At 45.4% G+C, this 23,169-nt stretch overlaps 1 protein-coding gene across 4 annotated transcripts in view; it reads right to left on the bottom strand.

The window, feature by feature from the left end:
• Positions 1 to 23,169, bottom strand: part of EYA2 (EYA transcriptional coactivator and phosphatase 2) — a 299,580-nt gene that overhangs the window by 72,890 nt on the left and 203,521 nt on the right. For all 4 annotated transcript variants that reach the window (XM_015148889.3, XM_015148890.3, XM_077951904.1 and 1 more), the window contains one exon: positions 20,329 to 20,412. In XM_015148889.3, coding sequence (XP_015004375.1) covers positions 20,329 to 20,412 — 84 coding nt within the window. The remainder of the gene's footprint in view (positions 1 to 20,328; positions 20,413 to 23,169) is intronic.

Below are 23,169 nucleotides of genomic sequence, written 5' to 3'. Positions count from 1 at the left end.
GACATGGTGGGCATGTGCCTGTGGTCCCAGCTACTGGGGAGGCTGAGACAGGAGAATGGCTTGAACCCAGGAGGCAGAGGTTGCAGTGAGCTGAGATAGCACTACTGCACCACTGCACTCCAGCCTGGGTGACAAAGCAAGACTCTGCCTCAAAAAAAGGAAAAAAGATGCAGATGCTTGTTCAGTGAGTCTACAACAGGGTCTGAGACTCTGCACTTCTGCCAGCTACCTGGTGATGCTGGTCCATGGACCGCCCTTCAGTAGCCAGGAGGCTTATGTTACAGCAGGGCTCTACCAGGAGGAGTTTCCATCCCTGCAGCAGCAACCATGGAGTCCCAGCATTTATACATCCTCAATGTCTTAGTTTGGGTCTCCCTGGATGCTGACCCTGAGCCAAAGGTTCACGTGCAGCTGGTTTTTCTGGGAGGTGATCTCAGGAAGGGCTGTTGACACAGTGGGAGCGTGAGAGTGGAGGGGAAGGAAGGGTAGGTCCATGAGCAGGTCACTCCCTGGGCCACTGGGGCTCTGTCCCTCTGGGACACTGCCCAACACACTGCAGAGGGTCACGGGTGCCTGCAGAGGGATGCCGGCACACCCAAAGGAGCAGAGTGCTACGGGAATAATGGGGAAGCGGAGATTGACAGAATCTGTTATAATGAGGTTTCAATTCTAGCTTTTTAAGAAGGATGGTGGGCCTGGTGCAGTGGCTCACACCTGTAATCCCAGCACTTTGGGAGGCTGAGGTGGGTGGATCACCTGAGGTCAGGAGTTTGAGAACAGCCTGGCCAACGTGGTGAAACCCAGTCTCTAGTGAAAATACAAAAATTAGCCGGGTGTATTGGCAGGTGCCTGTCATCCCAGCTACTCGGGAGGCTGAGGCAGGAGAATCACTTGAACCAGGGAGGTGGAGGTTGCAGTGAGCCAAGATTGTACCACTGCACTCCAGCCTGGGCAATAAGAACAAAACTCCATCTCAAAAAAAAAAAAATAAATAAAATAGAAGGACGATGATGCTATTCTATAATCAAATAATCACACCCAGAAATAAATAATTGCAACTGTGCTACTATGAGCCCTGTGGCGCTCTGAACCATCAGTTTTAACCAACTTGGAAAGATTGGGAAGCATCCCTAAGGATACCACACTGGACAGGCAGCACTGGTTAGGCTAACAGAGGGTAGGAAGAGTGTTCTGGGCAGAGCAACGGTGTGTGCAAAGGCCCTGTGGTGGGAAGTGCATGTGAGCAGGAGGCTGCAGCAGTGCTGGAGGCGAGTGAAAGGGATCAGGTTGGCAAGGTTGGCAGGGGCTGGACCTCCCGGGGCCTGGAAAGTCATGGCGAAGAGTTTACCTTAAGGGCAGTGATCACCACTGCAGGGTTTTCCACCAGGTGAGGATGGAGAAGGTGACACAATCCCATTTGCTCCTTGAAGCAGTTGTTCGGCTGCCCAATAGGCTGAGGGTGGGGGAGGCAGAGGGGAAGCAGGGAGACAGCCGTCCAGACCGGTGGAGAGGGAGGAGGAGGCTGAAATGAAGGAGGTGGTTGGGGAGCTGGAGAGAAGGGGATGCGATTCAAGAGACAGGCACAGCAATGATGATGGTTGGGGTATGGGTCAGTTAAGAGAGTTATGTGAGCATAAAATGGGTGACGTGACTTACTCTGGGGGACTCCTGAGGAGGTAACTTCTGAACTGTGTTGTGAAAGAAAAGCTGAGCCTCCCAAATGAATAATGGGAGTAAAAAAGAAGGATGAAGAATATTCTAAGAATTCAGAATAGCATACACAGAGGCCCAGACAGGTGGGAATGTGATGCCCTGGGTATGTAAAGGCACCTGTATGGCCAGGGAAGATGGCTGAGGATGGCAGTGATGAGCTGGGCAGGGGCCCTTGGGAGCAGTCTGCTTCCCTGGGGGCAAGTGGGGGGTCATTGCAGGGCCTGATTTGCATTTTCAAGCAATCCCTCTGGCAGTTGGGAGGTTGGCAGGAGGCCCCACCTGCAAGCAAATTCAGCTATGAAGACTTCGGCTGCTTGCCTCGGCGTGCCCAAAAGTATCTCCGAGTCCATTCTTGCATTGCTATAAAGAAATACCTTAGCCTGGGTAATCTACAAAGAAAAGAGGTTTAATTGGCTCACAGTTCTGCAGGCTGTATAAGCACAGCATAGGCGACTGCTGAGCTTCTGGGGAGGCCTCAGGGAGCTTTGATTCATGGCAGAAGGCCAAGTGGGAGCAGGCGCTTCACCTGGCAAAAGCAGGGGGAGGAGGGGGAGAGTGGTGGAGAAATGCCACACACTTTTACATGACCAGATCTCACAAAAACTCACTATTGTGTAGACAGCACCAAGCCATGAGGGATCCGTGCCCATGATCCCAACATCTCCCGCCAGGCCCCACTTCCAGTACTGGGGATTACAATCTAACATGAGACTGGGGCAGGGATCAAATAACCAAACTCTCTCAGTGTCTTTGATAGAGGCCGAAGTTTTATTATTATTACTATTATTATTATTATTATTATATTTTTGGACGGAGTCTTGCTCTTGTCACCCAGGCTGGAGGGCAATGGCATGATTTCGGCTCACTGCAATATCCACCTCCTGGGTTTGAGCGATTCTCCTGCCTCAGCCTCCTGAGTAGCTGGGATTAAAGGTGCGCACCACCACTCTCAGCTAATTTTTGTATTTTTAGTAGAGACGGGGTTTCACCATGTCTGCCAGGCTGGTCTCGAACTCCTGACCTCAGGTGATCCACCCGCCTCAGCTTCCCAAAGTGCTGGGATTGCAGGCATGAACCACCGTGCCCGGCCAAGGCCGAAGCTTTTCATGCCTTCTGAAGAGGAAAGGCTAAAAACGTCAGCCTTAAAGGGGGACAGAAAACCCTGTGCGAAAGACCTTTTCCAGAGGCTTTGAGTGCAGGCACTTCAGCAAGGTGAGCCTCAGGGTTCTCACCTGTGACATGGGCATTCGCCTGCCCCTGCCCCCAGGGATGAGAGGATGGTGTGTTTCTGCAGTCATCACACCAACACGTGTCTTCCAGAGAGCCTCTGAGGCTCCCTGTGAGTTCTGCCCCTTCTCCACCCACAGAAAAGCTGACTCATGAGTCCCAAAGTCATGGAACAAACAGATATCTGTGTGGTTGGTCACTAAAAAGACAAGTCAGGGAAGTTTTGGTGACCCCAGCCACTGCTACTTTGAATGACACCCAGTTCCATTTAAATAAGAAACCCCAGAAGCACAGCGGAGATGTTCCCCTTGAAACCACAGTATATCCACACACACACACACACACACACACACACACACACACACACACACACACACACATCTAGGAATTTGATGTGGGCTCAGCTATGTCCGAGGCAGTGATTCGCTCTGAAAAGCAGAAGCATTATGGTCTGTGTGTCTCAGGAGAGTGGATTTCCCTTAAGGAGGGGGATGCTGGTGGCAGATATGGGGCATTTCTCTCTATGGAGAAATCTCAGCCTGGGAATGACGTTTGCAGTGGGTGAATACAAAGTGTGTGATCTGGGTTCGTTTCTAAGCTCAGGCTACAGCGCTTCCCACCTTTCACAGGCTGGCTCTGCTCCTGGCGGGATCACCCGTCGTGTCCGCCTCGCATCCATTCTCATTCTTTCTGCTAACAGCTCCTTGGGTTTCTCATGGGGAACTGCCTGCCGCACTGCAGGTAGCTTGGTGGGCTGTCTATCAAGGTGTCTAACCCTGCCTAGCTGAGAGGCGGGCACAGGTCCCAGGCACAGCTGATCAGCCCATCTCTCCTGGGACTGGAGCAATTCAAGGATAAAACAGTAGCTGTAAGGCCTAAAGGTGCCACCTCATCAGCTCCTGCTCCTTGGGAGCCCCAAGGGAGCTTCCTCCCATTATTTTCCCAGATCGTGAAAACTCCTTCATACTCTCCCAATCAATCTCCTTGTGGTTAAGTTAGCCACAGCCAGCCTTTGTTGCATTTGGATATAAAATCTGGCCAGGCATGGTGGCTCACACCTATAATTCCAGCACTTTGGGAGGCTGAGGCGGGCGGATCACTTGAGGTCAGGGGTTTGAGATTAGCCTGGTCAACATGGTGACATCCCCGTCTCTACTAAAAATACAAAAATTAGTCAGGCCTGGTGGTGCATGCTTGTAATCCCAGCTACTAGGGAGGCTGAGGCAGGAGAATCACTTGAACCTGGGAGGCAGAGGTTGCAGTGAGCCAAGATGGCACCACTGCACTCCAGCCTGGGCGACAGAACAACACGACGTCTCAAAAAAAAAAAAAAAAAAAAAAAAAAAGAGAGAACATAAAAAAAAAAAGAGTGAACATAAAATCTAACTTTTGGAGCCACTCCCTGCTTCTGGAGCCTCAGGCAAGTCCCTCAACTTCCCTGGAACTGTTGTCTCATTTGCAAAATAAGAAGAGTAACAATAATTCCTGATTTATTCACCTCAAGAAGGTGGTTTTGGAATTAAGTCAAATAACGTAAGAGTGAACTGTAAACTCTCAAACGTGCCTAAGTGCTTTTTTTTGGCCTAGTTTTGAAGTCTCAGCTGATGCCTCCTCTTATGGGAAGTCTTCCTTGACTATCTCAGCCATGTGGATACCTTCTTTCTCCAATCTATGCCTAGTCTCTACTCTCAGCAACGAGCTGATCAGATGTAGTCTTGCATAACTCATTCTTTTATATGCATAATACAATCAAGTTAAATCATTTACTTTTTAATAGTTTTAAATTTTATCAAATTAAATACTCAAAAAGTTCCACAAGGCTTGTTATAAGACTGCAGTTTCCCTGCCATGCCCTCTATTCCCCCTTTGTCATCACCTTCACCTTCAACTCTTTCCTTCATTCATTATCTTCATACTCACTGCCCTGTCTCTAAATTGCATGGTTATAATTACACGGTTTTTGATTTTTCACTTTGAGGCATTATTTGACCCCACTATGGCTGATGTGGATTTTCTTCTTGCTACCTTTACCGCACATATGCATCCTTGTCATTCCCTTTTCCTCCTAAATAGAGCCATGGCTTTGTTTGTTTTCTTGAGACAGCGGTCTCGCTCTGTTGGCCAGACTGGAGTGCACTGGCACCACCTCGGCTCACTGCAGCCTCTAACCCCGGGGTCAAGGGATCCTTTAACCTCAGCCTCCCGAGTAGCTAGGACTACAGGTGCACACCACCACGCCTGGCTAATTTTTTGATTTTTTTTTTTGTACCAATGGGATTTTGCCATTTTGCCCAGGCTAGTCTCAAACTCCTGGGCTCAAGTGATCTGCCTACCTCGGCTTCCCAAGAGTGAACGGCTTTTATTGGGTCAGTAGTCAGAGTTCATGCTGCGGTGATTACTGCATAGGCTGACTGCTTTGATGACTCAGTGTCCTCGCATCTTCACCCTTTGCAGTGTGACAGTAAAGCTCCTCCCTTCAAGAGGTGGGGTTACTGCTCCATTTAAATCTGGGCTGGCTTATGTTTACTTTTGCTGACAGAATGCAGCAGAAATGATCTGGGCGCGTTTCTAAGCCGCAGGGTACAGTGCTGCTCACCTTTCATAGCACGCCAGTTCCAAATGGAGGACTAAAGACGGGTCTCTCTCCTTGAAAGGAACACTGCTTAGGCCACGAGGAAAAGCCTGGACTTGCCTGCTGGAGGGTGAGAGACCCCATGAAGCAGAGACAAGCTGTCCCAGCTGAGGCCATTCTCTACCAGCTGATGTACTAGCTGACCCTGCAGACACATGCAAGAGTCCAGTCTAGCTCAGTAGAACCTCTCTGCCAACTCACAATCTCACGAGCTGAATAAATGCTTATTGTTTTACGCCACTAAGTCTTAGGGTGATTTGTTATGTAGCTGACGGATGACACAGCTAAGCCAGGTAGTACACTACGATTCCTTTTCATGCCTTTCATTTTCCCCTGGAATTAATAATGATCTTTTTTTTTTTTTTTTTGAGACGGAGTCTTGCTCTGTCACCCAGTCTGGAGTGCAGTGGCCGGATCTCAGCTCACTGCAAGCTCCGCCTCCCGAATAATGATCTTTTAAAAATCCTCTCGGTACATTCAGAGGTACCAGGTATTTTATCAATTTCACTTCTTCAGGACGTCTCCCTCAGCACCTTCTGACCTACTTCAGTCAGGACCAACTGCACCTGCCACTGATTCTCTGGAAGCCAGAGTCAATGGGAAAATGCCTTAAAACTACGAAGGAAAATTATTATTTCCAAACAAAAATTAGATACGCAGCCAAACTGTCATGAAGGACAGTAGAACAAAGACATTTTCAGGAAGGAGGGGATGGATGCGATGTCTGAGAACAAAATTGTAAAGCCTTCGCTGAGACCCTGCTGTAGGCCAGGCTCTGGGTGAGGCCAGGCTAGTGGGCACAAAGCATCTCAGTCTGAGACAGAGGCTGCCAGGCCCCTGCTTGTCACATACGTGGCTGTCTGCTCCCTTGTGGGTGAATGTCCTGGAATCTTATTTCTGCTGTGTTTGCCATCACACAAGTGAAAACTCCCTACCTGGCAGCCCTTTGTTTATTTGTTTATTCAACAAATATTTGTCCAGTGGAGGTGCCAGGCACTGTGCTGGGTATCAGGATAAAGCTGTGAACACAGCAGACCCAGTCCCTGTGCTCTGTGAGCTAAGAGATAGCAGAACAATTCATTCCAGAGGCTTTTAATTTTTACCCTTGAGACAGTCACATGGATCACCAGGGACATGTTATGTGGTTAAGAGCAGTGGGGTGGCTGGACATGGTGGCTCACACCTGTAATCACAGCACTTTGGGATTTGAGCCCAGGATTCGAGACCAGCCTGGGGAAAGTGAGATCCCTGTCTCTACAAAAAACATAAAAAATTAGCTGGCCATGGTGGTACACATCTGTGGTCCCAGCTACACAAGAGGCTGAGCTGAGAGGATCACTTGATCCCAGGAGGTTGAGGCTGCAGTGAGCCGTGTTTGCACCACTGTGCTTCAGCGTGAGTGACAGAGTGAGACCTTGTCTCAGAAAAATAAAATAAAAAATAAATTAAAGAGCAGTGGGCCACTTCCTGGCTTTCATCCCTCCTAAGCTGGGTGACCATGACTGAGTCACATCATCTTTCTGGGCCTCAGTTTCTCTGGAAATGGGTATAACGGGAGCAGCTGGGCCTTATAGATTCATGGTGGGGATTAAAGGAGAGAGAGGGTGTAAAGCCAGAGCAGTCCATAAAGGTCGCTCATCACAGTTCTGTCTGTGCTGATGTGGAGCTGGGGAAGCCTGAGTGTCCTCCCTGAAGACAGGGGACATAAGGAAGACCTGGAGCACCTGGGACTTTGTGCAGCGGTCAGATGCAGGCCCCCAGCCGCAGCACTATGGACCTGAGGGCTCAATCATCCTTTGCTGTGGGGCTGTCCTGTGCATTGTGGGATGTGTAGCAGCATCCTTGGCCTCTATAGTACCCCATTTCCCAAAAATGTTTATAGTACCCCATTTCAGTAGTACCCCATTTCCCAAAAATGTTTATGACATTGCCAAATGTCCCCCGGGGGCCAAAACTTCCTCTGGTTGAAAACTGCTGTGTTAGAGTGACAGAGTTGTATGTATGACAATGTGGGGGGATCTAAAACCATAGTGCAGGCAGGGTGTGGTGCCTCATGCTTGTAATCCCAGCACTTTGGGAGGCTGAGGCAGGAGGATTACTTAAGCCCAGGAGTTCGAGACTAGCCTGGGCAACATGACGAGACCCCTGTCTCAGAAATAAATAAGTAAAACCATAGCGCAGAGGGAGAAAGGTAAGAAACACAGGTATTTAAACAATGCCACCTAGACACGTAAGAAATGAATGCACACACACAGAGAATGTGTATTTTACAGGAAACAAACAAAAGGCTATACACTGAGCTATATAGGGACAGGAGGGAAAGGAGCACAAATAGGTTTAAAAGGAAACACATTGGTACCTACGTGAAACAAGAAAGGGGCCTTGTGTGGACAAAGAATATGAATAACTCATGCTGTGCATTTGAGGCTTAACTTAAGAAAATAATAAAGTTGATAGTGAGTGCTTGGTGTATAGGAAATGTGCAGTAAAGCTTGAGGAATTTGTTCTGGAGGAATTGGCTGGTTGCCAATAAGGGTAGAAGCAATCAGGTCTCTTCAGGGGGAGACCCTGGATGGAAAACAGGGCATCTTTGCAGCTTGAGAATTAGGTGAGAATTAGGACTCCCTTTACCTTCTTTATCTGTGGCTGGTCTGTCTCCAAAATATACCCAGCCCACTGTGCTCCTCCTTGCCTCCATCTCCACTCCCTGGGTGGAGAGAAGAGCAAGCTGAGAAAGACCAGTTCAGTCTTTCAGATAAACTGGCGCAGTAGCCTCCTCACCCATCGCCAGGATTCCAACCTGGTCACTTTTTACTCTCCTCTCCCCGGGGAGCAGCCAGAGGGATTCCTTAAGAATGGAACTCGGGCTGGACTTGGTAGCTCACGCCTGTAATCCCAGCACTTTGGAAGGCTGAGGTGGGAGGATCGCTTGAGCCCAGGAGTTTGAGACCAGCCAGTGAGAACTCTCTTCTCTTAAAAATAAATTAGCTGGGCACAGTGGTATGCACCTGTAGTCCCAGCTACTTGGGAGGCTGAGGTGAGAGGACTGCTTGAGCACAGGAGGTTGAGGCTGCAGTGAGCTATGATCGTGCCACTGCACTCCAGCCTGGGTGACAGAGCAAGACCCTGTCTCTAAAATAAATAAATAAATAAATAATAAAGATAAATAACAATGGAACTCAGATTCCATCTTCATCCATTTGTGTTGCTATAAAGGAATATCTGAGGCTAGGGAATTGTTAAAGAGAAGAGGTTTATTTGGCTCATAGTTTGGCAGGCTGTACAGGAAGCATGGCACCAGCATCTGTATCTGGTGAGGCCTCAGGCTGCTTCCACTCATGGTGGAAAGCAAAGGCGAGCCAGCATGTGCAGATCACATGTGGAGAGAGAGGAAGAGAGAGAGGGGAGGGAGCTGCCAGGCTCTTTTCAACAACGAGTTCTCATGGGAACTAAGAGAACTCACTCACTCCTGCAAGAATGGCACCAAGCCATTAATAAGGGATCCGCCTCCAGGATCCAAACACCTCCCTTTAGGCCCTACCTTCGACAATGGGGATGAAATTTCAACATGAGACTTGGTGGGGCTCAACAAATTATACTGAAACCAGGGCAGATTCTGTCCTTTTACTCCAAATCTCCACCAGCTCCCACTTCCGAGTCAAAGTCTGCTCTGCTCCAGCCACACTGGCCTCCCTGCTGTCCCTCAAACTCCCCAGGCAAACTTCTGCTGTAGAGCCTTTGCATGTGCCATTCCCTCTGCCTTCCACTAGATTACTGTTTCTCCACTTCCTTCAGGCTTTATTCAAAATTTAGCTTCTCTGTGCAGCCTCCTTCCCTGGCCACATTTTCTCAAATTTAATTTCAACTTCTCTTTTTCTCTGGATTATTATTTCTTCTTCTTTCTTCTTCTTTCTCCTTCCCTTCCCTTCCTCCTCCTCCTCCTCTTCCTCCTCCTACTTCTTTCTTCTCCTTCTTCCTCCTCTCTTCTTCTTTTTCCTTCCCTTCCCTTCCTCCTCCTCCTCCTCTTCCTCCTCCTACTTCTTTCTTCTCCTTCTTCCTCCTCTCTTCTTCTTTTTCTTTTCTTCTTCTTTCTTCCTCCTTCTTCTGTTTTTTCTTTTTTTCTTTTTTTAGAGACAGGGTCTCATGTTGCCCAGGCTGGTCTTGAACTCCTGGCCTCAAGCAATCCTCCTGTCTCAACCTCCCAAAGTGCTGGGATTATAGGGATGCACCACCATGCCTGGCCTTGCATTTCTTTCTTTTTTTTTTTTGATACAGAGTCTCACTCTGTTGTCCAGGCTGGAGTACAGTGGCATGATCTTGGCTCACTGCAACCTCTGCCACCTGGGTTTAGGTAATTCTTGTGCCTCAGCCTTCCAGAAAGCTGGGACTACAGGTGCGTGCCACCATGCCTGGCTAATTTTTGTATTTTTAGTAGAGACAGGTTTTCACCATAATGGACAGGCTGGTCTTGAACTCCAGGCCTCAAGTCATCTGCCCGCCTCAGCCTCCCAAAGTCCTGGGATTACAAGTGTGTGCCACTGTGCTTGGCCGCTTGCATTTCTATGCATCTTGCTTATCTTCCCTCCTCTCCAAAAGGATATCAGCTCCATGAGGGCAGAGTTTTTAATGGACTTTGTTCCCTGCTGCATCCCCAGGACCTAGAACAGTATACCTGGCATGCAGGGGGCACTTGATAAATATTTGTTGAATAAAATGAGGAAATGCATAAATTTCTATGGAGACCACTAATGGTATCCTGGTGGGTTGATTCATGGGTTTGTTGTGCCCCCAATCACTGTGACAACCGCAAATGCCTCCCTTTTCCCAACACTCCCTTCTACTCCAGTTTGCTCCCTGAAGGATCTGATGTATCCGCCAACAAGGACATGGGCGAGACGTGAGTTGTTACTCTCTTTTTGCTCCCTCACTTCCCTGTTTTCCAGCCTCCCATTCATAAGGCCGCAGATTTTCAGCTTTTCGGCCTTGGGGTGGTAAGCAAGCGGCACTGGTTTCTTGTCCTGACTTCTAACAGCTGAAGAATGGAAGGGGGTTTTCAGGGGCCTCCCTCCCCTGCCACGTGTGCCAAGACGTAAAACCTAAGAGAGTGACAGTCTGGGCCGGGGGTTGGGCAGATATGACCACAGCTAGCCTCACTGAGATTCCAGATCCCACCAGACCTGAAGCACCCCTAGGGACAGGACTCAGACACATGTCAGCAGTGTTGTAAGTGGACAGAGGACTCGCGGTCCATGGGCTCTCACCCAGTCCCTGGGTGCTTTGTGAGCTCCCTGGAAGTCTGATATAACCTGGGGAGGAAGGAAAAAGAACCCAGCAGAACAAAGGCTGGAACTAGGAATTCGACTGCATTACAGAAAACCAAAATTCTATTTCATGCATGCTGTGTGGGTTGAGATCCCTCCCTGCTACTAACACTTAAAATATTCCCTTGATTACAGTCATGTAACCAACAAGCATTTACTGAGCTCCTACCATGTGCCAGGCCCTGTGCTAGGTCCGGGGGCTACAGCTGGGAGGCAGACCACCCTGGTGCCTGCCATGCCAGGCCAAGCCACAGGGCCTGAGGCAAAAGGAAAAATGTGGCCCCTACATACACTTATCAAAACATTTTTCTGTATTTTGACTCAAGTGGAAAAAGTTAATAAAAGCTCTACAGTAAAAAAAAACAAAAAACAAAAACCAAAAGATGACTATATATAAAGCCCCTTGTTGGCCAATCTGTTCCCACCATTGCCAAGGCTCATAAACCTGCCTTGTGGAGAGGTAACAGCCACTCGGGCCAGGGAGTCAGGGGCTGATTGGAAACTGTTCCCATTGCACAATAACACAGGGCTGTAACACACACAACCACTGGTCTTTATTTACATTTTGATTTTCTTTCATGATCGATTTTTTGGCATCAATTTTGGTTTTTAAAATATTGCATTAAAATATGATTGAGCTTGATTACTCTGTTTTTCAGTACCCACTTAAATTTTGTGCCTACAAAATGCTAATCCTGGCCCTGGTGCTTGTTTTCATAGAGTTTACATTCAAATGTGTGTGTGTTGGAGAGGGCAGGTAATAAATAATACATATTTAATGCATCGGGTGGTGATAAAGCTTGTTTGATGAGGGAACATTTGGGCAGGTTCCCTTTTTTTTTTTTGAAACACAGTCTTGCTCTGTCACCCAGGCTGGAGTTCAGTGGCATGATCTCGGCTCACTGCAACCTCTGCCTCCCAGGTTCAAGTCATTCTCCTGTCTCAGCCTCCCGAGTAGCTGGGATTACAGGTGCCCGCCACCATGCCCAGCTAATTTTTACCTTTTTAGTTGAGACAGGGTTTCATCATGTTGGACAGGCTGGTTTCGAATTCCTGGCCTCAAGTGATCTGCCTGCCTCAGCTTCCCAAAGTGCCGGGATTACAGGCGTGAACCACTGTGCCCAGCCACTGGGCAGATTCATGAATAAAGGAGCCATGTAGAAAATGGGGAGATGGGCATTCCTGGCACAGAGAACAACAGCAAGTGCAAAGGCTGCGTTGAAACCACAAAAAGTAAAACCAATGGAGATGCCAATTATAAAGGTCAAGACTGGTCATAAGAACAAAGCTGGAGGACTGTTAGTTTCCATTTTGGAAACTTACTACAAAGCTATAGTAATCAAGACACTGTGGTACTGGCATAAGGGCATATATATAGATCTATGGGATAAAATTAAGAGTCAAGAAATAAACACATTTATGGCCAATTGATTTTTTTTTTTTTTAATTTTTGAGATAGAGTCTGGCTCTGTCGCCCAGGCTGGAGTGCAATGGCATGATCTTGGTTCACTGCAGCCTCCACCTCCCGGGTTCAAGGAATTCTCATGCCTAAGCCTCCCAAGTAGCTGGGGTTACAGACGTGCACCATCTCATCTGGCTAATTTTTGTATTTTTAGTAGAGATGGAGTTTCGCCATGTTGGCCAGGCTGGTCTTGAACTCCTGGCCTCATGTAATCCACCTGCCTGGACCTCCCAGAGTGCTGGGATTACAGGTGTGAGCCACGGCCCCTGGCTGCCAGTTGATTTTCTGACAGGATGCTGAGACAATTCAGTGGGGGAAAGAAGAGTCTTTTCAACAAATGCTACTGGGATGACTTGATAGTCATAGGTAAAAGAATGAGGTTGCACCCCTGCCTCACATCATACACGCAAATGAACTCAAAATGGATCACAGATCTAAATGTAAGAGCTAAAATGAGAAAATTCTTAGAAAAAAGTGCAGAAGTAAATCTTTGTGACCTAGTTTAGGCAATAGGATCTCAGATATGACACCAAAAGCAAAAGTAAACAAAGAAAATATACATAAACTGCACTTCGTAAAAATAAAAAGCTCGGTATTTCAAAGGACACCACAAAGAAAATGGAAAGACAACTCACAGAATGAGAGAGAAAATATCTGCAAATCACATATCTGACAACAGACTGGTATCCAGATATATAAAAACTCTTATAACGATATAAAGACAAACCAATTAAAAATGAGCAAAAGATTTGAATAAATATTTTTCCAAAGAAGATATACAAATGGCCAATAAGCACATAAAAACATCACTAGTCATTTGTCAACATTATTAGGGAAATGCCAGTCAAACCCACAATGAGATACCACTTCATACTTACTAGGACTATAGCCAAAAAGACAGACAACAACATATAGATGAGGATGTGGAGAAATTGGAGCCATTTTATATGGCTGATGGGAATGTAAAATGATACAGTCACTGTGGAAAATAATCTGGCTGTTCCTCGAAAGTGTTAAATCTAGAGTTACCATGTGGCCCAGCAATTCCTCTCCTAGGCATATACCTAAGAGAATTAAAAACATATGCACATGCAAATACTTGTATGCCAACGTTCATAGCAGCATTACTCATAATGGCCCAAACTTCAACTATCCAACTGATCAATGGATAGACAAAATATAGTTTATCCATGAAATGTGATACAGTCTGGTTCTGTGTCCCCACCCAAATCTCATCTTGAATCATAATCCAAATTGTAATCCCCACGTGTTGGTGGAGGAACCTCGTGGGAGGTGACTGGATCGTGGGGGTGGTTTCCCCCATGCTGTTCTCGTGGTGGGTGGGTTGTCACTAGGTCTGATGGTTTTATGAGGGGGTCTTCCCCCTTCACTCTGCACTTTCTCTCTCCTACTGCCTTTTGAAGAAGGAAGTGTTTGCTTCCTCTTCCGCCATGATCACTAACTTTCCGGAGGCCCCTCCTGCCATGCAGAACTGTGAATCGATTTCACCTATTTCCTTTATAAATTACCCAGTCTCGAATATTTGTTTATAGCAGTGTGAAAATGGACTAATACACAATGGAAAATTATGTGGCCATAAAAAGGAATAGAGTACTGATACATGCTACAACACAGATGATCACATGTACTGTGTGATTCCCTTTATATGAAATATCCAGAAGAGGCAAATCTATAGAGAAAGAAAGTAGATTAGTGGTTGTCAGGGGCTATGGGGAGGAGGAAATGGGGGGGGGTGACTGCTAATGAGTATAGGGTTTCTTTTTGGGGTGATGAAAATATTCTAAATTAGAGTGGCTTCAGACCTACAAATCTTGTGGTCCCTCAGGCTTCTCAAACATAACTAATTTTATTTTTCCTCATTAGTTTTCTATTTAATTGTTTTTCCTTTTACCATACGGTACTTTGGGCTAGAAATTGCTAGTTGTCCTCTAATACCCATTCTTCTTTTCTCCCTCTCAGGTGATGGTTGTACAACTGTGTGAACATACTAAAAATTACTGAATTATACACATTGAAAGGGCAAATTATGATATGTGGATTGTATCTCAATAAAACTGTTATTAACAACAGCAACAGGTCCTGGAGTTGAGCTTCATATTGGTAGTGGGCTGCCTAGAAGGCAGGGCACAAAAGGAGGAATCAGGGCGACTCCCCAGGAATCTCTGGAGGAAAACTGACTAATCCCTTTTAGAATCTCTTCCTGGCCACAGGCAAAGGCTCTTGACCACCTTGCGTTTGCCTAATACCAGCTGGAAAAAAACAGAGTTCAGAGACTGCGGAGGTGGGTGGTAGGGGAAAGGAGGGGTTAGGAAAGAGGCGGCAGTCACTGGCTGCTCCAGCTCTCCAGGGAATTTCTAATGGATCCACAAGATGCTGGGAGATATAGCTACCAAAGGGATGTTCTGGCTCTGAGCACTGGGGAGGAAGAAATGGAAAGGAAGTGAAGAGATGACAGCCTCAAGCAGCACATCCCTTGATTGGGAACAGGAAGGCAGCCCAGTTTCTGTCTTAAAATTCAAACACCCTATTTTGAATCATTTCCCAATCATTTTAGCTTTGTTGGTCTCAGTTCCCCAAATAAACAGCAAGTCCCCCATCTGGCTGGTACTATTAATGATTTTGGCTTCCTGCATGGTGCGCAGCACGATGGCCACAAGCAAAGTGTTGCTGGTTCTTGTCATGGATGTTCAGGGGATCTTGGCATCCAGTGCCCATTCACTGCACATCCATGGCCTTCATGCTCTTCTGGAAGGATTACTCCAGTTTCCCTTGGGGGACCATCCCCCTCCTCACTCTATTTGGTTGTGGTGGAGCTGATCTGCCCCTCCATTCCCATGCCAAGAGTGGGCTCTTGATTTGGCTGGCCAGTCAGAGCTACAGAGGTTGGCATATGGATGGGCATGTGACCCAGTTTGGGACACTGAGATTCAAGCCTAGAAACTGTGCTGGAATGTGGGTACTAGAAGTTTCCAGTTTTTAGTTGGGATTGCTGAGAGGGAGTTACCACATGGAGAAAATTGGCTGAGAGATACAGAATGACCTAAGAACATTGCTTAACCATCTGGATCCAGCCAGACCTGAATCCCAGGTATCCCTGGGTTTTTCAATTATTGTGCTACAATAAATTTTCTTTGTAGCTTAAATATGTTGTACTTCAAACTGAGTCTCATACTTGATGACAGCTATTAATAACAAGTTTCACATGGCTGCAGTGCTGGGGAAGTACAGAGAGAAAGAACTGTGAGCCAGAAGGTGAGGCCATGAGTTTTGGTTCTGTCATGAATATCCCACCAACTACATAACTTCAGTTACTCTGTCTGCAAAATGGGGCTCACAGTTCTCCTCTAGATCCTTATTACTTCTCTGACATCCAAGCTTAGAGCCATAGTGCAGACCTCTCTCTGGAGCTTCAGACCTACAAATCTTGTGGCCCCTTAGGCCTCTCAAACATAACTAATTTTATTTTTCCTCATTAGTTTTCTATTTAATTGTTTTTCCTTTTACTATACGGTACTTTGGGCTAGAAATTGCTAGTTGTCCTCTAATACCCATTCTTCTTTTCTCCCTCTCAGAGTAATAGAATCTCTAAATTTTAACTGGCCATGACTGCCTCAAATAAAGACTACATTTCACAGACTCCCTTGCAGCTAGATGAGACCACCTGACCAAGTTCTGCCCAATAGGATAAGAGCAGAAGTGATGCCTGCAACTTCTGAGTCTGGTCTTTAAAAAAGAGGGGCTTGCTGGGTGTGGTGGCTCAGGCCTGTAATCCCAGAACTTTGGGAGGCTGAGGTGAGAGAATCACTTGAGCCCAAGAGTTCAGGACCAGCCTGGGCAACACAGTGATACTCCATCTCTACAAAAAGTTTTCACACATTAGCTGGGCATGGTGGCACTTGCCTGTACTCCCAGCTACTCAGGAAGCTGAGGTGGGAGGATTACTTGAGTGAGGAGTTTGAGGTTACAGTGAGCTATGACTGTGCTACTGCACTCTAGCCTGGGCAACAAAGCAAGACCCTGTCTCTAAAAAAATTAATAAAAATAATAAAAAAAGAGGGGCAAGAAAATAAAAATATCAAAAGAGAGGGGCAAGTCCTCCTTTTCCTATCCCTGCTTCTTACTGGCTGGAATGCAGACATGGGGGTAAGCTACAATTTATCTTGCCAATGCAGGTGACACTCCAAAAAATGGCAGGGAACAAGACTGTAGAGGCCGTGGTCTCTGGTGCTGCACAGCAGTTTCCCCAGCTTGAACTGCTTCCATCTGAACTGCTGGGGAGTGAAATAAACTTGCATCTTGTTTAAGTCACAATTATTTTGGGTCTCTCTGAAAGTTGCTAGATTTAGCAAATGAAAACACTCATTCCTCACCTTAGTGAGAGCTGGAGGAGGGAATGGAAAATTCTAGGAGAGTCATGAAGATGGCACAGATGATCTGGGTGCTCCAAGAGCTTTTCACCTCAGTTTTCCCTGGACATCCAGAGATCACACAGGAAGGCAGGTGAGCTTGAGTCTGATTCTCATGCTTTCTTGGATAATCTTACTCCGAGCCTCAGTTTCTCCTTATGGACAATGGACACTAACTGAACATGACGGTCTCTCAAGTCCTTCTAGCTCTAATCTTCTATGATTCTGTAATTCTAGGATGGATGTTGAAACTCAGATATCAATGGGGCCAGAGAGTCTCAAGAATGGGTTAACCAGGCCAGGTGGGGGCTGTGATGGGCTGGAGAATGTCCGCCCCCTCTAAGAGGGCAGTCCTCCTCCGCTCCTGTTGATTGCTGCCCCAGGGGAATGCAGGATTGCCAGATTCCTAATTTTTCAAGAGGAGCTGGAAATCTAGATTGTTTTGGTCTGTGCAATCTCCTGATTTTTAAATGTTGGCGACACATTCGCATTTTTTCAAACACTCTGGGGGCCAAAGAGAAATATCTGCAGTATGAATTTGGTCAGTGGCCACCAGTTAAAAATTTCTGTTTTGATACTATTTTCCTTCCTTCCTTCCTTCATTTAACAAATATTTACTTGACACCTACTAAGTGGGAGACACCGTTCCATGCACTGGTGATAAAGCTATGAACACAACAAAACCAAACAAAAGGTCCCTGTCCTCATGCAGCTTAACATTCTAGGGGATTGCCCTGATTCATTCATTCGACGAACATTTATTGAGCAATTCTGCCCTGTGCACTGTGTGTGGTTGGGGAGATAAAAACCAATGTTTGTGGTCTCTGCCCTTATGGTGCTTATAGTCTAGAAGGAAGACGTACAACAAACATAATCATGACATGAATGGAAAACACAGTTATAAGGAGAGACGCAATTTAGATGGAGAGGAGTAGTGAGGAAAGGCCTTTTGGAGGAAGCTACATTTTAAATGAGAACTGAAAGATAAGTAGGATTTAATTCAATAAAAGAACATTTAATTCAATAAAAGAACATTTTAGATGATAGCAGAGGCTTCCAGTGTGCCCCTGCTCCACGTCTTCTCAACTGTCACCATTCCTGTACATATATGAAGAAGTCTTCCACAGTTAGCATTTCCAATGCTCTACCCTGGGGCTCTCTTTTTATTGATTGATTGATTGATTGAGACAGGGTCTTGCTCTGTTGCCCAGGCTGGAGTGCAGTGGTGCAGTCACAGCTCACTGCAGGCTCAAGCGATCCTCCCTTCTCAGCCTCCTGAGTAGCTGGGACTAAAGGTACACACCACCACACCAGGCTAATTTTTAAGTTTTTTAAAGAAATGGGGTCTCACCATGTTGCCCAGGCTGGCCTTAAGCAATCCTCCCACTTCGGCCTCTCAAAGTGCTAGGATTATAGGTGTGAGCCACCAAGGTTGCCCCCTGCGGCTTCTTGGTGACAGGCCAGAAGTGCAGGGAGACAATTCCCAGGAAACGCCTTCAACCCTTGATGGAAGGGAATTTGCAGGTAAATATCCCAGCTCCCTCACTCCTTGGGTGGGTTAACACTGCCCCTGGTGGGCCTGAGCCCCAGCCGCCCACGGCAGTAACTATTATATTTGTGTAATCTGTATTGGCTTCCTTTCCCTCCTTGCCTGAATTCCCCACTCTGTGCCCAGTGCTTCCTGGGATTACCTCCCAGATAGACTACCGGCACTCACTCCTTGTCTCAGGATCTTCTGGGAGAAACCCAGCAGCGATGGGAGAGAATGTGGCAGGTTCAAGGACCGGAAACAACTCAGGGTAAGTAGCAGGAAAGGAGGCTGGTGAGTAGGGCAGGAGGCCACTCATGAAGAACCTCAGAGGTTGGGGGTAGGCTTGTCAATGGTGAAGCCACTGAAGATTTTTTGGCTGGAGAGTGATATGGCCAAGCTTGTATTTGAGGATGACTCCAATGTAGGGGGCTGCAGTGGGCAGGAGTGGAAGCTGGGAGACCAGATAGGAAGCCGAGCTGAAGGTGAAGATGGCTGGAATTGGGTGGTGAGGTGGGAGAGAGGTGGCTGGCAGTGAAGAATGGCCTGGGCCAGGGGACATAGGGCCCAGAAAGAACTCAGGGCTTTGTCCCTGAATTGAGGGAGCCCACAGTTTGGTTTAAGGAATGCTGGTGAGACACAGACACAAAAATCATATCCAAGATCACACATCCCTACGCAATCCATACTGAGTTGTTGCACGGAGCTATGGAACTTCACAGCAGGCTGCCTCTAAGGGCAAGACGAGTGAGTGCCTGTGTCTCAGGGGAGGTGACTTTACAGGAGTGGTTAGGAAAAGCATAAAACACCGCGACTTAGCGGGCAACTTACTACTGTGGCCCCTGTGGGATAGCCCAGATTTTTGCAATGGTTGCGGAGCCCATTCTTCAGTGTTTTCAGCAGCTCTTGACTCTGCCATCTTTTACCTAAGCTGTGCATGGTCCAAAAATGCATGCCGGATTTCCCACAGGCACTGCTAGACATATTAACGGCATTCCTACACGGCAAGAGATTTCTGCACCACCAACACCATTTTTATATTCTTTACAACATAATGGCAGACGATAAATCTATCTTGCTAATTACACATCCAGCTTGTTATAACCCCCATAAAAAACATGAGCAGCTGGAAAAGCCATGAAGTGATGTCAAATCATATTCCTGGTCTCTAAACAGAAACAGAAATATTTTCCAGGCGCTGGCAAGTCTCAAGGTTCCTACCCATGCGTGGAAGCAGCTGCCAGTGGGTCACTCACCTCTGAGGAGATGAAGACTAGGCTGTCATCTTAAGTACTGCCCGTCCACCCCATGCGTCCCCCTGAAGAGATGACAGATGTCTAGGGCATCCACTCGTGGTCTGTTCAGTAGCCCATGGGATGAACCCAAATAATTGGCAAGGTTTGGGTTTTAGCAGTTGAGTTCATTTTTGCATTATTAAAGTGGTTTCAAGGTCTCTTCCATGTACCACCAAACAGCCAATAGCATTTGCCTAGAATTCTAACTAGATGGTTCCCCAACATAATTTGTTGATACATTTGCAAAACGATTGCGAAGATCCACACTGAAGCTGACAATGCCTCCCCCTTGTCTCAAAAAAGCAGAAGGAAAATTAAACTTATTTGCCGGAGACACTAGGATAAACAACAGGGAAGAAGAAAAGTACTTTACCTTGTTTTCTAGCTAGAATGACTGGCTTTGGCTGCAGCATAGCCCACTGTTTTAGGAAGGGAGACAGCTGAAGACAATAAGTGTATTTCCTATCAAGTAAATGTTGATTGCTTCAAACGTTGGAAGAAAAGGCATGGGAGACAACAGAAGGGGAAGCTAATTAAATTTTCACATGGGAAAGGAAAATGCCATAGGAATTTTTAAACCTGGGCTGACCCCAGAGGGCAGCTTTTGTTGGAGAAGCTGCCTCATAAACTGTCCCCACAATTCCCAGGACAAACTGGCTGGACAGACAGTCATGTTGAAAACAAAAAGAGAGAGAGAGAGAGAGAGACAAAATGGATTCTTACCTTCCCGTATCTGGATGCAAAAGTCCCCGTGAGTAAGGAGTGAAAAATAATTATTGTCTCATCCAAGTCCCACACGAACACACGCTGTGATGAAAGAGAGGAAGAGAATGGAGACAAATGGACTCACTTGCATCTGACTTAATGTCTGCAGAAATTCATTCCTTTGGAGGAAAAGAAGTCTTGAAAAACATTATCTTTAGGTTACAAAACGTGTAACTCACTGATGTGTCATGAATCCCCATCCAACCTTATCTGTGTCATGTGTATTCAGATGCCCAGTTTTTGGGCTCTTATCAACTCAAAAGATGTCAGAATTAAGAAGTCTGTCCTTGCCTTCCATATAAAAGCTCAACAAGGAGAATTCAGGCCAAAATCAACAACAAAAATCATATAACTGGTTTTACAAAATGAAATACTACCATTTTAAATTCACTGTTCACCATACGCTCAACTATTTCTGTTTTTAGCAAGTCTGGTGATCACCTCTATAATTCTAAGTAACATATTTATACCCTGACTTACTGATTTTTCAACTTGAGACAATATCTTTTGACTGGGCCGTCTTAAAAGATGAGGGTTTAGCTCATGGAAATCTCTGTTCTTTCTCTGGAAACTTACATTTTTCTCATATGTGCATCCCTCTATTCCAATTCTCCTTGGACATTCTCCCTTGGTTAAAAAGGTAAACAAATATGGAGCTATAGATATAGGAGTCCCTACCTTTTCCCATACATCCTCCCCCTCTAATGTCTATCAGCTGCAGCTTTACTTTTGTATAGTCAATGAGGATAAACTGGTTTGTACATTGGTTTTATAACTAAGGCTAAATTTTCTGCACTCTGCCTATGTTAACTTTAAAAGTTGGTAACTAGTAATATACATTTACATTTTGTGATTATTGTTTACTACAGAGCCAAGTAATATGCTAAGATTGCATTGTCTTCTCTGTGTGTCCAATGTCATATCCCCAGATCAACTTTAAGAAGAGTGCCCCTACCATTGTATGCATTATCTTTACTTGTACCCCATCATAATTAAAATCATGTCATATCTCAGTTTGTTCACATATGTATCATACCTGTCTGGTGTAACTGTTTTTGTCAGAATTTATTATTTTTTTTCTTGTTTGCAACAATGTACCTTCATTAAAATGTCAAATTCAGCCACACACTCTATATTGGAGATGTCTATCCTCAGCGATAGAAAGCTCCAATGTGGACTGGATCATTTTTAGGCTTGCTGCAGACTTCCCTTCATTGTATTTCTGGGTTGGATCCACTGTTTTCTGGATCCCAAGTTTCTTTTCCTTGGTTTTCTTCCTTGTTTTGCTTGAGTACATCCTTAAGTTGCTTTTCCTGAAATGGTACACGGAAAGTAATCTTCCTGAATTCTTGAATATCTGATGATATCTTTTTTTTTTCTCTATAGTTTCTCCGGGTACAGAATTCCAATGGGAAAACAATATCCTCTAGATCTTTGAAAGAATTCTTTCATCATTATTTTTTAAGTGTCCAAGGTCACTGATGAGAAATCTGGTATTTCACTGTTCCTCAGTCCTTGTAGGTCTTACTTTTTTTTCTTTCTAGAATTTTAAAGGATCTTTTCTTTATACTTGGTATCCTCAAATTCCATGAGGGTATATCTGGGTATGGTCTTTTTTTTTTTAATGAATTCTGTTTGGCACTTGAGCATTTTCAAACCAATGACTTGTATCTTTCTATAGATCTGAAAATTTTTATTTTCTTATTTCTTTTAATAATTTCTTCCCATCTTTTCTACTGTTTTCTTTCTGTGAAATTCCCAATAGTCAAATCAAACCTTTTGGGTTGATATTGCCTTTCCTTGTACACAATATTTTTAAATAAATCTGTCTTTTTAATCAATGTTCTGGGAGATTTCTTAAACTTTCTCTTACAACCCTTATTTAATTTTTGATTTTCGCAGTAATTAAAAAATTTCCAATAACTTTTTTTCCAAGTGTTCCTTTCCCAGTAGCCTCCACTTCTTATTTTACAGATGCAAGATCCTGAGTTTTTATAAGAAAACCAATTAGAATTTTCCTAAGTTAGTTTATATTTCTTAAATTACTTTGCTTCTAACTTATCCCATTTATTTATCTTAGCTTTTATTTTTTTAATTTTTTTTTTTTTTTCTTGAGACAGGGCCTCACTGTGTACTGTGGCATAATCATCACTCACTGTAGCCTAGACCTCTCCAAGCTCAAGTGATCCTCCCACCTCAGTCTCCTGAGTAGTGGGACTACAGGCATGTGGTACCATGCCTGGCTAATTTTTGATTTTTTTTTTGTAGAGACAGGGTCTTGCTATGTTGCCCAGGCTGTTCTTGAATTCCTGAATGTAAGAGATCCTCCCCACTTGGCCTCCCACAGTGCATGCCTGGCTAATCTTGTTCTTTATTTTTCATACTGTTGATTTTCTTTATTTTTCTGGTGATCCTTATTTTCAAGGACAAAGGACTCGACTATCTCTGTAGCTGGTGTTGAGAAGGGGAGGCAAATGTCTCTTCCCCAGTCTGCAATCTTGGATGGGCCACCTTTTAAAACTCTCTGGAGGTCAATGGCTGTGTTAACACAATGGCATTTGCCATGCCTTTGAAAGTTAAGAGAAATATCTAGAATGAAAAAGGTATTAGCATCCCAGATTCTCTAGTACAGGAATTTCTGAAGCAATTAGTAAGGCTAAGTATTATTTCATAAATCTTTTGGACCAGGTATATTTATGTGCATATATGTGCTGGGCCATCATAGTAAGTATATTTCTTATTATGGGTCATGGTAAAAATGTTTGAAAATCAGTGTTTGAGGAGACTTTCTGAGATTCA

This window comes from Macaca mulatta, chromosome 10 (assembly GCF_049350105.2).
Source record: "Macaca mulatta isolate MMU2019108-1 chromosome 10, T2T-MMU8v2.0, whole genome shotgun sequence".
Lineage (NCBI taxonomy): Eukaryota > Metazoa > Chordata > Mammalia > Primates > Cercopithecidae > Macaca > Macaca mulatta.
The sequence above is the reverse complement of the archived record's forward strand: the minus strand, read 5'-3'. Positions and strand labels throughout refer to the sequence as shown.